The 15,705-nt window shown below is 36.5% G+C and overlaps 1 protein-coding gene and 1 pseudogene across 1 annotated transcript in view; both read left to right on the top strand.

Moving 5' to 3' along the window:
* IQGAP2 (IQ motif containing GTPase activating protein 2) overlaps window positions 1-15,705 on the top strand; it is a 250,314-nt gene that overhangs the window by 220,097 nt on the left and 14,512 nt on the right. The window contains 6 exon segments of the mRNA XM_006913156.2: window positions 1,175-1,315; window positions 1,670-1,754; window positions 2,166-2,398; window positions 4,414-4,546; window positions 10,918-11,020; window positions 11,621-11,762. Of these exon segments, the coding sequence (XP_006913218.2) occupies window positions 1,175-1,315; window positions 1,670-1,754; window positions 2,166-2,398; window positions 4,414-4,546; window positions 10,918-11,020; window positions 11,621-11,762 (837 nt within the window).
* On the top strand, window positions 4,555-10,892 carry LOC112480635 (annotated as a pseudogene).

A 15,705-nucleotide genomic window follows, 5' to 3' on the forward strand; every position in this document is an offset into this window, starting at 1 on the left:
ATATATTCTTAAACTCTCTTAAGCTCTGTTAAAACAAAGTTTACTGTTCAAAATTCGTTTTCAATCCGAGATGTTACCTCCCTTTAACATATCATGCAGGTCACATTCTTGGACTCTTGCTCATCTTGATAGTACTTGATATTGTCAAATATCAATACCAGTTGATCCCCACAGCCACAACTTTTATAATTCTCTCTCTTGGTTACTCTTTGTGTGTTTCTAACCTAGACTTAGAAATGATGTGCACTTTCTCTTCATCTGACAATACAAGCTCTTTTAGATTTACCAAGTGAGTAACTTTAACGTGTAAGCATCAACAAGACGGGGGGACTGGCTTGTTCTAGGTGGTGTTTTCCTGCAAAAGGATGCCTTGTGAAATCATTAAGATACACAGAGAATTTCATGGGTAGTCATCACAGCACTGTTTGTAATAGCAAAAGTTGGGAAAAGTCAAAATATTTAGCTTTGAAGAATTTGTTAGATAAACATTTGTAAAACACATAATGGGGAATAGTAACTATTTAAAAAATAGAAATATATTTACTGGTGTGGAAAAAGTTCATAATATAGTTTTCATTTGCAGTTAAGTACCATAACCCATTTTCTTTAAAAAGATATACATGTATACACACCACACACAGACACACACACACACACACACAGACACACACACACACACACACACACGTAGGATCTGTATGGGATGTGTGTATACATAAACTGCATTACAACATTACACCCATGATTGTGTGAGGCCTGTATATACACATGTATAGAGGAAAACCCAGAAAATTATGGACCACGATATGAAAAGTGGTTATCTATGAGTCTGCATTTTTTTCTTGTGTGCATATATGCTATTTTTTCTGTAAAGAATATACCGCTTTTTATAATTTTTTTTAAGGGAGAAAAAAAGTTAGCCAGGTCTGTGTTACATGGGTCTGCTAGTTGTTTTGCCAGATGAGCTCAGAGACCTAGATTTCCCCTGCTCTGCTAGTGGCAGAGGGTACTGTCTAGGCCCGTGAGGCCTCCTCTCACTTAAATATTTTGTCATTGGAGTCAGTGGGCAAAGTCCAGTTCACTATACAGAGCTTGAATGTAGAACCAACTTGGCAAGGACACAAATGCTTGTATCTAAGCTTCATAAAATTGAAAACCTTTGTTGTGTTTTTAGCAATCTGCCTTACGACGTGACCACAGAACAAGCTCTAACATACCCAGAAGTACAAAATAAATTGGAGGCATCCACTGAGAACCTGAGAAGGGTCACCGACAAAGTCCTAAATTCCATCATTTCTTCCCTTGATCTACTGCCGTAAGTTGTATATGTAGCAACTTTAACATTCTTTGCTGGAAGTTCTTGAAATACTACATAAGTAAGATAAACTCCAGTAGTGAAGATAGGCGTTTTCTCTCATCTTGTGTTTGCTATTTTAAACATTTGCCTACATTTGCATTTTAAATTCATAACTATTCTCCAAGGAGGGAATAGTACAAACCAGTACTTAGTTACTATCATCTGTGGAAGTCCTGTGATTCTGTTACCATCTCATTTTATGTTTGAGTTTTAGGAAAATGCTCAGCTTTAGTTGACTGAAACAATTGCTGTGTGTTTCTTCCTCACTTAGCCTTTTCCATGATTTTCTTTTGTCATCTGTTTTACATGTAGTTATGGATTGAGGTATATAGCCAAAGTACTGAAGAATTCGATCCATGAGAAATTTCCCGATGCAACAGAAGATGAGCTATTAAAGGTAGATTTTCAAGGGTAATTTCACCATAACTTCTCTTGGGGATATGAACCAAAATTACCAACACACCATTTTGTAAGATTTTTTCCTTGCATGGCAATTTATAATAAGCTGTAGGTCTTCTATTTCTAATAGCTGTCAAGATTATTGATTATGCTGGAGATCTTACACATTATTGAGATTCTTTATATTAGAACATTTTGGGGGCAAGAGAATATTTTTCACCAAAAATAATTTTTAAACTATATTAGTAATGTGTGATTATATTCACTACCTTTATTTAATTCCTTGTTAGGATTCGGGTCAAAATAATTTGCTTTCTTGGGAAATGTCAATTAATATTTACTCTAATAAAAAACCCAAACCCTTGAATTTTCTCTCTTAAAAATAGTCTTTTCTTCTGCATCACTTCAGATTGTCGGAAACCTCCTGTACTATCGGTACATGAACCCAACTATTGTAGCTCCGGATGGCTTTGATATTATCGACATGACAGCCGGAGGCCAGATAAATTCTGACCAAAGAAGAAACTTGGGATCGGTGGCCAAGGTCCTTCAGCACGCAGCCTCTAACAAGTTGTTTGAAGGAGAAAATGAGCATCTCTCATCAACAAACAATTATTTATCAGAGACATATCAAAAGTTCAGGTGAGAGGGGTCATTACTTTTGGAGAAACATGCAAGATGGTGGAGAAGAATAGTGTAGGCTCTATGCCCAGATGAGGAGTTGGGGATGAGGGACAGGAAACTCAAACGGCTCCACACATTTCTTCTATGAGGAAAGAGAAAGGAGGTTACTTCTGTCTGGTGTTCTCCATCCCAACGCCACCCCCAGTGCCACTGTTACATTGAATCGTCCCCATATGTACGATTTCTGCTGTAGATAAGATGAAATATTTGTTCTTGTTGGTATGCTACATGCTTACAGTACTTAGAATTTAAAAAATCAAAATAGCTGATTTTTACTTTGTTAAACTTAAGAAGAGGTTTTGTTTGGTTTTGTTTTGAAGAACTTGTCCAATCAGGAAAAACTTGCTTTATCTGCATCAAACAATAGTAGAAAACTGAGTGTTCAGTTTTGAAAGGTTAGGAAGATCCAGCTTTTGTATTTGTTGGGGATCATGTGTGTGGTTATGTTGTTCTGTTCTCAAACCTTTACTAATTATTCGTGTAAGACTGAAGTCTACTGACATTTAATGCATTTCCAAAGCATTTCAGTAATCATTCCAGAGGAACATGAAAGGAGTGAGTCTAGCAGGAAGAGCCACTCACCCTGACGCTCTCTGAGGAAGCATGTTCATCAGGGCATTCATTTTTTCTCTTGTCTGCCATTCAGTCAGTAGATCATAGAAGTATAACATAAATGTGGCCTCTTTCACTCCTCACTTGAAAAATGATAATTTCTCATTCCTCAGTTTTCTTCTGGATTAGTGATTTATCTACTGACAAAGATAGCTTATGATTATTAATGTCTATTTGGAATTTATGGCCTCTTGTGAAAAAAAAATCCCCCAAGTCCTCTAACTACAGGAAATTTCGATTTCTCAAGCTGCTAATTTTAGGTTTTCTCACTGACTAAAAAAGTAATATCCATTTTCCTGCAAGCTCTTATCTGCTATTACAGCCTCCCTTTACTACTTTTTTTCTCAGATTATTCCTATCAATCATCTATGTCCCCAACTCTTCCTTATTTAAAAAGAAACAAAACCAAAAGCCACCTCTCACCTCTTAAATTCATCTTTTTTTCCTCTTCCACTTATATTTATCCTTTGTGTACCTCAGCAATCCATGAAAAATTATAGCCAAAAAAGTGCATAAGAGCAATTGTTATGTGGGAATATGCTCCTCCCCAACCCGAGCATGGCTGCCTGCCATTTAACCCCTGGCCTTAGGGTGGGAAGGTAGAGATCACTTCTGGCATATAAGCCATGGCTACCCTTAGGAGATATACAGAGGATGATTTGAGGCATATGAAACATTTACAACTTTATAAAATGTGATACCTACTCTCCCTGTGCAAACGGCTGCTCCTTAGCCATGATCACAGCATGCCTGGCTTTCCTGATCTAACTATAGCTTAAAATAGCAGACTTTTTAGAGTCTGAATCCTAGAGGATGGGCCATTGTACACATTTATGTGTCTATCTTTAAGTCTTACCATCAGCCAGCAACTGTTGTTTAGGTCAACAAAGACTAGAGTAGGCTTAACTCAAATTTTTGTCAAATTAGTAACAGAAGCTCTGAAGGGTTGTTAGGTTGTTGAAAGCCAAGGAGCTTATGCCATTTAAAGTAGGAAATGTGATTGTTTTTTAGATTGTTTTCTCCAGAAATATCAAAGAATATCAGTCGACATTTTTGTGTAAATTTCAGGGGCCATTTTTAAAATTTTTTTTTTTAATGACTTGCCCATAATTTGATTATATCGAATCACTCATAGGGCCATTACTGCTCTCTCCATTCCTTTCCAAGGAGCTGGGTCCAACATCCAGAAACATAGACTTAGCTTCCACAGTTAGGAACCAGCCTACAAGGTGCTATAACAAGTCCCCTCAAAGTTTGGGGTAAAGAACAAAGAGCTTGCCATCATTCAGGATTTCCTCACTATTTATGAAGCTGTTTAACTCACCTATTTGACTGTCTTAAGACTTTTTTTTCTTTGTTAGGAAATATTTCAAAGAAGCATGTAATGTCCCTGAGCCAGAAGAAAAGTTTAATATGGATAAATACACAGATGTGGTGACAGTCAGCAAACCAGTCATTTATATTTCAATTGAAGAAATCATCAGCACACATTCAGTAAGTGGGGTTGGAGAAGGGTCTTAGCAACGGACTCATGGTTCAGATGCCTGTTTCTTGAAAATGCTTAGTCTCTCTATAGGGCTTACTATAAGCTTTGCTGATACTCATATTCTTAATCCTAAGAAACCTTTGATTATCTATCCCTGACTCTTATACATTAGCAAAACTCCTCCCAAACAAGAAAAGTTTACTTTTTCCATGACCCATTTACAAAGTCAGATGATGCGCATGCAGTTTAAGCCCTGAGCAGGGGGCCTCTCTCCCTTTCAGGAGTCCTCTCAGCTTTTCCTGTAATTTTCTGGGAAAATGAGAATGTTTTTTCTATTCTAATGTTTGGATGTAGAGGAAATAAACAGGCTGCTTAAGGTCTGGGAAGAGAAAATACCCACATCCAACAATAGCCTCCTACAAAGAATCACTTCTACTGGTCTGAAAGCCCCGTTCTATTAGAAGCTGGCAGTTTCAGTCTGTGCTGTGTTATGTCTCCATTTGGTTCTCATGCAGATATCACCACCATGAGCCATTTGCATGTATTAAGCGTTTTGGGAGGGCAGGGCAATTTGCTTGGTATTGGGACACCTTAGATGACTTTTCAATTATTTAAAGTAAAAAGAGTGGCTAAGCATTGGAAGAGTTTTTGTTTGTTTGCTTGTTTTTTAAAACCAGTTAGAACTTGTTTCCTGAAAAAATCTAGGTTCTTAAAAGGTAACAGTTTCAAGAATACTTTTAGACCTTACTACTCCAAGTCAAGTCCTGGAAATGGGTGTGAAATGTGCCCCAGACCTTTCAAATTAAAACCTTCATTCTAACAAGATCCCAGGTGATTCAGATATACACACAAAAAAAGTCAAGAAGCCCTGGATTAAAGATGCACTCAACTTCGGAAGATACACACACTCAACTAGGGGAAAGCCTAACAAATACACTCTTCTCAAAGGCCTTACCCCTTCTCCCATCGATTGAGATATATAACAAGTGGCAACATTAGCTGCTCAAAATTTCAGTTTTTATTAAGTTCTTCTAAGAAACTAAAGCTTGACTGCAGGTTTGGAAGAAAGATAGATCTACTTTTGATTTTCCTCTTTCAGAGTTGGAACAGGGAACCTCCTCGACATTTGCAACAAGCTCTCCACGAGTATTGTGGGTGACCCTAGACAAAGGCACGTCTGAATGACCAGCTGAAGGAATGAGTTGGTTGATTACACAAATAATGTATACTTCTTTTCTCCATATAGAAACATCCCAAATCACAAAGAAAACATATCTATCAGTGTATCATTTGCAAAAATAACTCTAACAAGCAAGTAGACTCATTCATATTTGGACAATAACCCATTCGTCTATTTCTGTGGTAGATTATCCATCTCAAAGAAAATGTCCACATGTTGTCTGCACATTTGCTGAGGGCGATATCCTTATGCAGAAAAGTGCTGGGAGTTTTTTTTAGAATGAGAGAATTTTTTCCCACGGACAACAGAGAGAAAATGTTATTGCATTAATTTAGGCTGTTACTCTTTAAAGAGAAATAGTCTGTTCCTTTTGTTAACAAAAATTGAAAACAGAATCCAATCCTGGGAAACGTAGCCTGAGTGATTTGGAATTCTTTCATGTGTTAGGTTGGAAGCAGATGTAATAACATGAGAGTAATATAATTGCAGAGGAAGACTATCTTGTTTACTGTCTGTCTCAAGTGAAGAGGTGTCCATGCAGACACAAGCATGACAGCACGACGTGCCAAGCCCATGGCCACATACTTGGCCCTTGTTCTCTAAGGAATATGTGGAACCTCAAAATAAGCTCTTTAATGAGACATTTTCAGACAGTTTAATGTTCTGTAATTATCAGAATAAAGGGGAGAAGCTGGCTCTCCCTTTCTAGAGACAACAGGCAGATTAGCTGTCTTATTTCTGCAGAGGACAGGAACATAAATTTATCCATCTTGCTTATTTTATTCTTATCTCTGACTACCTTCTCCCCGTCCCCAAATTATCCTGTGTATGACCCTTCCAGATTTCATTATGTCCTTTATATCACCTCTCCTATATATATGTCTTTCTTTAAATCAACTCTCCTTTAAAAAAAAAAAAAAAGTGTATATTTTTGCTTTAAAACAAAATAGCTCTTACTGTAGTGGAAAAACTAACATGCCTTGCAATAAATGGAAACGTTAAAAGTAAATAAATATGAAAACTGAATAGTTGCTTCCTTGAAGCTAAGCATCTTGAGGCCTCCTCTCCCTTTCTTAAAACCCATTTAGCATGTGTCTGGGAATGTTAAGGAAAACTCAACATTGAACAGATACTCTCTCTACTAATCTTAAAGACTAAAAGAGAATGGAAAAGGAAGTAACCAAGGCAGTGTGGTACTGGCCTAAGGATAGACATACCAATCAAAGGGATGGAACTGAGAAACTAGAAATAAACTTTCAAACTTATGGTCAATTCTTTTTCAACAAGGGGCTAAAACTGTTGATTTGGAAAATAATAGTCTTTTCAACAAATGGTGCTGGGGCAACTGGAAATCCCCATGCCGAAAATGAAGTTGGACCCCTTCCTTCAGCCTTACACAAAAATGAATTCAAAATGGATCAGAAATCTAAATGTAAGGACTAAAAGTATAAAACTCTTAGAGGAAAATGTAGTAGATCTTTGTCACCTTGGACTACACAGTGGTTTCTTAGCTGTGACCAAATGCAAAAGCAACAAAAGAAAAAAAAAATAGATAAATTGGACCTCATCAAAATTAAAAACTTTTGTGGTATAGACAGTGTCATCAAGAAATTGAAAATATAACCAAGGGAATGCGAGAAAATAATTGCAAATAATATATCTGATAAAGGACTTGTAGCCAGAATATACAAAGAAAACTTACAACTCAACAAGACAAATAATTGAATTTAAAAACGGACAACTGTACATGAAAGAACATGATCAATAGAGTGAAAAGGCAGGCTACAGAATGGAGAAAATATTTGCAAATAATATATATAATGAGTGCTTTTGTTCACAAACATGGTGCCGAAGGCAAAGAAGGAAGCCCCTGCACCTCCTAAAGCCGAAGCCAAAGCAAAGGCTTTGAAGGCAAAGACAGCACTGCTGAAAGGGGTCTACAGCCACAAAAGAAAAACAGAAGATATGCACGTCACCCATCTTCTGACGGCCCAAGACACTGCGGCTCCGAAGGCAACCCAAATATTCTTGGAAGAGCGCCCCCTGGAGAAACAAGCTTGACATTATGCCATCATCAAGTCCCCCCTCCCTGACTACTGGGTCAGCCATGAAAAAGACAGAAGAAACAATACACTCATGTTCATTGTGGATGTCAAGGCCAACAAGCATCAGGTGAGATAGGCTGCGAAGAAGCTCTATGACATTGACGTGACCAAAGTCAACACCCTGATCAGGCCTGATGGAGAGAAGAAGGCATATGTTTGTCTGGCTCCCGACTACGATGCTTTGGATGTTGCCAGTAAAATTGGGATCATCTAAATTGAGTCCAACTGGCTTATTCTAAATATAAAAATTTTCCACTGTAAAAAGAGTAAATATATATATAAGTAATTAATATCCAGAATATATATTTAAAAATCCCTACAACTCAGCAAACAAACAACAACCTGATTTTAAAAATGAGCTAAGGACATGAATAAAAGTTTCTCGAAAGAAGATATACAAATGTCTAACAAGCACATGAAAAGATGCTCGACGACTAGGAAAATCAAAAGCAAAACCACAATGATTTCGCCTTATTATCTTACCAGAAACAGCCAATAAATCTACCATTTGATTTGGCAGGGTGGGGCAGGGGAGACGGTGGGAAATAACCACAGTGAGATACCACCTCACACCCATTCGATGCCTATCATCAAAAAAATAGAAAATTAGTGTTGGCAAAGATGCGGAGAAATTGGAATCCTTTTACACTATTGGCGGGAATGTAAACTTATACAGCTACTGTGGGAAATAGTATGGTAGTTCCTCAAAAAATTAAAAATACAATTACCATATGATCTAGCAATTCCATTTCTGGGTATATACTCAACAGAACTGAAAACAGAGTAGAAGAGATGTTTGAACACCTGTGTTCATAGCAGCATTATACAGTAGCCAAAAGGTGGAAGCAACTCAAGTGTCTATCAATGGATGAATGGATAAACAAAATGTGGTATCTGCATACAATAGAATATTATTCAACCTTCAACAGGAAGGAAATTCTGACACACACTACAACATGAATGAACCTTGAGGACATTATGCTAAGTAAAATAAGCCAGTCACAAAAGGACAAATTCCGTATGATTCCAGTTACATAAGGTACGCGATAGTCAAATTCAGAGACAAAAAAGTAGAATGGTAGAATAGGAAGATGTCTTTTAATGTCTGTAGAGTTTCAGTTTTGAGAGATGAGTTATGGAGATTGATTGTACAATGGGAATATACTTAACTACTGAACTGTACACTAAAAAATAGTTAAGATGGTAGATTTTATGTATATTTTACTACAATTAAAAATAAAAATGTTTAATGGACAAATGATCTGAATAGACTTTTCTCCAAGGAAACCTTGTACTATTGTACTTTGCTTTATTGCACTTCACAGATGTTGCATTGTTTTACAAATTAAAGGTAAGGTCCTCCACCAGCAAAAAGAACACGACTCATTTTATTGCAATGCTTTTTATTGGGGTGGTCTGGAACTGAACCAAAATATCTCCAAAGTATGCCTGTACAAATGGCCAATAAATACATGAAAAGATACTCATCATCGTTAATCATCAGAGGATGCAAATCAAAACCCCAGTGAGGGTATCGACTACACCCCCACTGGGATGGCTAGAATCAAAGTCAGGTAATGACAAAAGTTGGCAAGGTTGTAGAATAATTGAAACCCTCATACAGTGCTAGTAGAAATGTAAAATTGTGCAGCCACTTTGGAAATCGGTTTGGCAATTCCTAAGTGGTAAACATGGAATTGCCATATGGTGCAGCAATTCCACTCCTGAGTATGCACTCAGAAAAAATTGAAAACATATGTTCATACAAAAAGTTGTACATGAATGTTCATAGCATCATAATAGCCAAAAAGTGGAAACAAATGACCATCAACAGATGAATGAATTAAATGACATCTCCATGTAATGGAATACTATTCAGCAATAAAGAGGAATGAAGTACTGATTCATGCGACAACATAGATGAAGCTTGAAATCATTCTTCTCAGTGAAAGGAGCCATTACAAAAGGCCACAAATTGTATGATTCCATTCATATGAAGGTCTAGAACAGCTAAATCTACAGAGACAGAAAGTAGATGAATTGTTTCCAGGGCCTAGGAGGGAGAGGTAATGGGAAGTAACTGCTAAGGAGTACAGTTTCTTTTAGAGAGATGAAAATGCTCTGAAATTCTACAGTGGCGATGGTTGCAATATTCTTTGAATATACTAAAAATCATCACATCATACATTTTAAATGAGTAGATTTGATGGTATGTTAATTATATCTAAATAAAGCTTTTGGAAAAAAATAGATTGAAAGTGGAAAAGAATAATTGTATCATCACGATTCAGAGTTTTGTGAGATAGTTACTCAAAACAACTAAAATTATATTTCATATCACCAGGAGTACCATACTTTGGAAACATTGTTTTGATTCTAAATGCAAACAAAAGCAGATGTCCATCATGGTTTTCCCCTCCAATACTGCTTCTCCTCCACAGTTGAGAATGTTTCCTCTAAGACCTGGCAAAACACCCCAGTGGTATTACTCATCTTTGATCCTTTTTTGGGAGTGGTGAAAGGAGGAACCTGCTGGTACATCTAGGTCTCAGGCCAAGGAACCATACAGGCATTTCCGCCATTCCTACTCATCAAAGACCTTTAGTGCCAGACAGATTAAAATAGCTAATAGAGGTGATTTTTTAAAATAGCTATAGTATTTGATTACTGCATAATTTTTCTCTGAAGAGATATGGAAATGCTCTTCCAGTTGGCTACCAGTGTTAACCAAGAGACTTCTCACTGTTTTTTGATTCTTTCCCCCAACTTTGACTTTCTTTTATAAAGATGGAGTGGAGCATAGGAGTTAGGAGGAAAGCTGTGCCTCAGCAGATCTTGCAAAGTATTGCTGAAAGAGGGTTTATGAGCAACTTTCAAGAAGCTACAATTTCTCTGTGAAGAGTAGGCACTTCTCTCTAAGATGAAATAAAAACTGTATCTCTCTGTGGTCTCTAATTTTAATAAACATCAGACACATATTTAAGATTCAAATAATATCAGAAGAAAATTATGAAAAACTGGAAAGGGAACTATGTAAATATGGTAGCAGTAGAGAATTTACTTTTTATCTTTGTGTGTTACTTTCTGTACAAAGCTCCTGCTGGAACACAGGGAGGCAATTGCACCTGAAAAACATGACTTACTGAATGAACTGTTGGAATTGCTGGGAGAAGTACCTAATGTTGAATCTTTTCTTGGTAAGAGCTTATACTTTCTACTTACCCTCTGGCTTGTATTTAGTAGGTTGGTTGGTTGGTTGGTTGGTTGGTTGGTTGGTTGGTTGGTTGGTTTTCCTATCCTACATCAAAATGTTTTTGGAATTTGATACCTAAGTTTATTTAAAAGATAATAAGTACACTAGCTTCTTCCTACATTTAAGATTCTGTAATTTGTAGTATCCTAGATTATAAAAACAATTTGATATTCTTGAAGGTAAGTTGTAAATATATCAAAAAAGGATTTGTCAACCTCTGTTACAAAGAAAAGAGCTAAATGTCTTGCTCTGTTCTCTAAGGATTTCAATAGTTCTTTTTTTTAGTAATTTTTTCTTATTTCGAATATCTATGTCTCGTTATTTTAATGTTTAAATCAAGGATTCTAAGAGCCACTTCAAGTATGTTGGAATGTGTTTTTTTTTTATGAAGACCATGATCTCCCGTCCAACTACTGAGACTTTTTTTTTTATTTTATTTTTATTGTGACATTGGTTAACAAAATTGAATAAGTTTCAGCTGTACATTTTAACAGTAAGGCATATATATATATATTTACACTGTGTAACAACTTAAGTTTCACAGGAGAAGGAGCCATTGATCCCAATGACCCTAACAAGGCAAATACACTAAGTCAGCTCTCAAAGACTGAGATTTCCCTTTCCCTGACGAGCAAGTACGACCTAGGAGATGGTGAAACTATAGACAGCCAAAGCCTCATGATAAAGTAAGTTTGGGACTTACAGGGCACATGTCTCCAATTAATCGTCTTAAATTGGACAAATTCAAATAAGACTAAATCCCCAAATAATTCATGTTAGAGTGTCTAAATATGGAAATACATTATGTTTATGCATCAAACATCTAACCAAACAAAAGATAATAGACTTTATAATTTAAGGGGGAACTAAATATTACAATAGTTTTTAAAGCTTGTCTTCTTTTTTTGTTTTCCATGTTGTCATGTGATTCTTTTCCTTTAAGAAATGATTAACTCAGCCTGTGAAAGTCCGTAGATAACTCAAGAGAAATATCTGTTTCAGAGCGGTCAAAAGACTAGTGAGGAAATACCTCGAATCAAATTTAATTTGTGATATAAAATGGTAATGTAAAGGCGCATGCACAATGCTATTATCTGATTTATTAGCCTTCCTTCCTATTAAACTAAGCCTGGATATGTTTACCAGCTTTGACTTTATTTAGACCCTACTTCCTGCCGCCAAAGATTTCAAATGAAACATTCACGTTTTTGTTAATAGGGTATTGTTTCCATCAAGGCATCTTGGATATTCTACACCAGTCTTTTACACATAGAGTAAGAAAGAATGAGATCCGTGATAATACCATAAATTAAAACACCATAAACTAAAAACACTTGCTCACCGAACAACACAGTTTTTAAGAACTTACATAAACAAAAGGATACATGTTAGCACATTAGAGCAGCTGTGTATTGGGATGAGATGGAGAATGGAAGTGGGAAATAGAGATAAGAGGGATTAAGTGTGTATATAAATAATACTTCACAGATCGCTTCCAAGCTACATGTCTTGAGTTCTGAGATTATTTTCATTTGTGACAAGAGCTTTCAGTTCTGCCACTGACATGCTCCAGACAGTACTCATTTCCAGTTGATTTTTTTCCAGATATTCAGTCACCCATGAAAATGGCCAAAAAAAGCTTACTTGGTATGCTGTGTTATGATATGTGGTGTTTCCATTAGGCTTGTTTATTTTTGTCCTCAGATCATCTAAGGCTCCATTTGTTCAAGTAGCAAATATCTGAGTACCTACTTTGTGTCCACGGCACGGGGCTTGATGCTAGGGAGATGAGCAAGCCAGTAACAGCACATTGACAATCTGATGGTTGAGAGCACAGCTCCACTGCAGGACAGAAGAAAATGTACAGGACTTGTACACAACTTTGGCCTCATAAATTGAGGGCACTTCTTTTAGACTACTGATTACCAAGTCAGATTGAAATTGTGGAGCAAGAACACAGGGCAGGGCAACAGAGCAAAGAAAGAAAACTGTGCAGTCTATTGCCTGGGTTCCTCTGAGCAAGTGCCAATTATAAAGGTAACTGGAAATACAGATTGTGTGATTCCTCTATGCAAGTATCCTATGATCTCATAAGCTTTGCCCTTGGAAATAATGTGAAGAAATGTTTACATTTCTATTATTTGAACATCATTTTCTAAATGTGGTCAACTCAAATGTCTGCATTAATGAATGGAAATCGCAACTTGAGTAGTCTAAAATATCAGATCTGAATAGCATGTATGTTTATGCTTATTTCTGAATGTAAGTCTCCATGGTTCTGAGAATTTTTGGAATTCACATTTTAAAAACCAAGCCATGAAAGGCAGGCACGTTGGCCAGTGATGTCTGAGCCAGAGAAACCTGGGCTTTGTCCTACCTGCCCTAGCCCTCACGTGGCTCTCCCCAGCTTCCCACAGTACCTTGGAAACAAATAGTCACCCCTTTAATCTCTGTACTAAGTAGAGCCAGTCGGTGGTTTTGTTTTTATTTTTTTATTATGGTAAAAAACACATAACTTAAAATTTATCATTTTTAACCTTTTAAAGTGTACAATTCAGTGGCATTTCGTGTATTCAGAATGTTGTGCAACCATCACTAGTATCTAGTTCAAGAACATGTTCATCATCCCAAAAGTAAACCCCATATTCATTAAGCAGTCACTCCCCGGGACCTTTGGGGCATCTTTCCAGGCCCTGCTCCCCAGTCTTTGGTAGCCACTAATCTGCTTTCTGTCTCTGAATATGCCCATTCTGGAAATTTTATATAAATGGAATTTTATATACAATATGTGGCCTTTTGTGTCTGGCTTCTTTTACTCGGCATAATATATTTGGTTGAATAATATTCCGTTATATGGATACACCACATTTATCATGGATATTTGGGTTGTTTCCATATTTTGGCTATTGTGAATAGTAACTGCTATGAACATTTGTGTGCAAGTTTTTATTTGACCACCTGTTTCCAGTTCTTTTGGGTATATACCTAGGAGTGAAATTGCTAGGTCTTATGATAATTCTATGTTTAGCTTTTTTGAGGAACTGCCAAACTTTTTTCCACAGTGGCTGAGCCATTTTATATTCTCCCACGAGGTATGAGAGTTTCAATTTTTCCACATATTCACCAATATCCTAGTGGGTATAAAGCATAATATCTCTTTGTGGTTTTGATTTGTATTTCCCTAATGATTAATAATGTTAAACATCTTTCTATGTGCCTGTCAGCCATTTGTATATCTTCCTTATAGAAATGTCTATTCCAGTCGTTGGCCCATTTTTTTTAATTGGATTGCTTGTCTTTTTGTTGCAGTGTTGTAAGAGTTCTTTATATATTCTGGATAGTAAACCCCTATCAGATAATCTTTACCCCCATTCTATTGGTTGTCTTTTCATGCTCTTGGCAATATCCTTTTCTGCACAAAAGTTTTTTAACCTAATGAAGTCCAGTTTACATATTTTTTTGTTGTTGTTTATGCTTTTGGTGTCATAAGAATTCGTTGCCAATAAACGTCATGAAGATTTACTCCTATGTCTTCTAAGAGTTCTATAATTTTAGCTTTTACATTTAGGTCTATGATCTCTTTTGAGCTAATTTTTATGTATGGTGTAGGGTAAGGGTCCGATTTCATCCTCTTTTGCATATGGATACTGAGTTAACCCACCATCATTTCTTAAAGAGACTGTCTTTTCTCCATTGAATGGTATAGGCACCCTTGTCGAAAGCCAATTGACCATACAAGTATGGCTTTCTAGACTCTCTATTCTATTCCATTGGTCTAGATATCTCTCCTTATACTAGTACCACATTGTGATGATCACTGTGGTTTTCTAATAAATTTTGAAGTGGGAAGTGTGAGTCCTCCAACTTTTTTTTCCCCCTAGATTTTTTTGGCTATTTGAGGTGCCTTGCAATTCCATGTAAATTGTAGGATCAACTTTTCCATTGATACAAAAAAGGCTATTGGTTCATTATCTGATAATTCACTGCTTTCATAGACTTCTGGCTTCTAGAAGGCCTTCCTTTGGGCACACTTCAAAATCCTACTATTGGCAGAGACCTTTACTTTCACTAATTAGCCATAGGACTCAGAGCTAGTCACCTAACCATCAATTTTCTTATCCAATCAAATAGAGAAGTGGGGAGAGGGAGAGGGAGAAGGAAAGGCTATGACGAGCAAATGAAGCCATGCATTAACATCTTATAAATTAGAATTACACAGTTGTAAATCTCATTATAACTTATGATTCAGTATAAAATATGTGAGCCTTATGGCTTTTATTAAGCTTGTTTTTCTACAAAAATATGTGTGTTTAAATAAAAGGCAATATTTGTGGTTTTTAATCATACTTAGCTGCCAAAGTGCTTAAGTTGTCATCTCTTAAGAATTTTTTTTCTATCACATGATTCAGTTTAGGCATCCATCATCCCAATTGAGAGATTTCCTTGCCTTTGGTCCAAACTGACATGAGTACTAAATGACTAATGTGTTGTTTGAGGTAGGGTGATAAAAATATATAATCATGTTATTAGAATTTTAAGCAATTGGAAATATCCCTTAACTGCCACAAACACTAAATTTCTTTCAAGCTTGTAAGACAATGACAGAGGAGGAGGTTCAGGAATGCTACT

Source organism: Pteropus alecto, unplaced genomic scaffold (assembly GCF_000325575.1).
Source record: "Pteropus alecto unplaced genomic scaffold, ASM32557v1 scaffold20, whole genome shotgun sequence".
Lineage (NCBI taxonomy): Eukaryota > Metazoa > Chordata > Mammalia > Chiroptera > Pteropodidae > Pteropus > Pteropus alecto.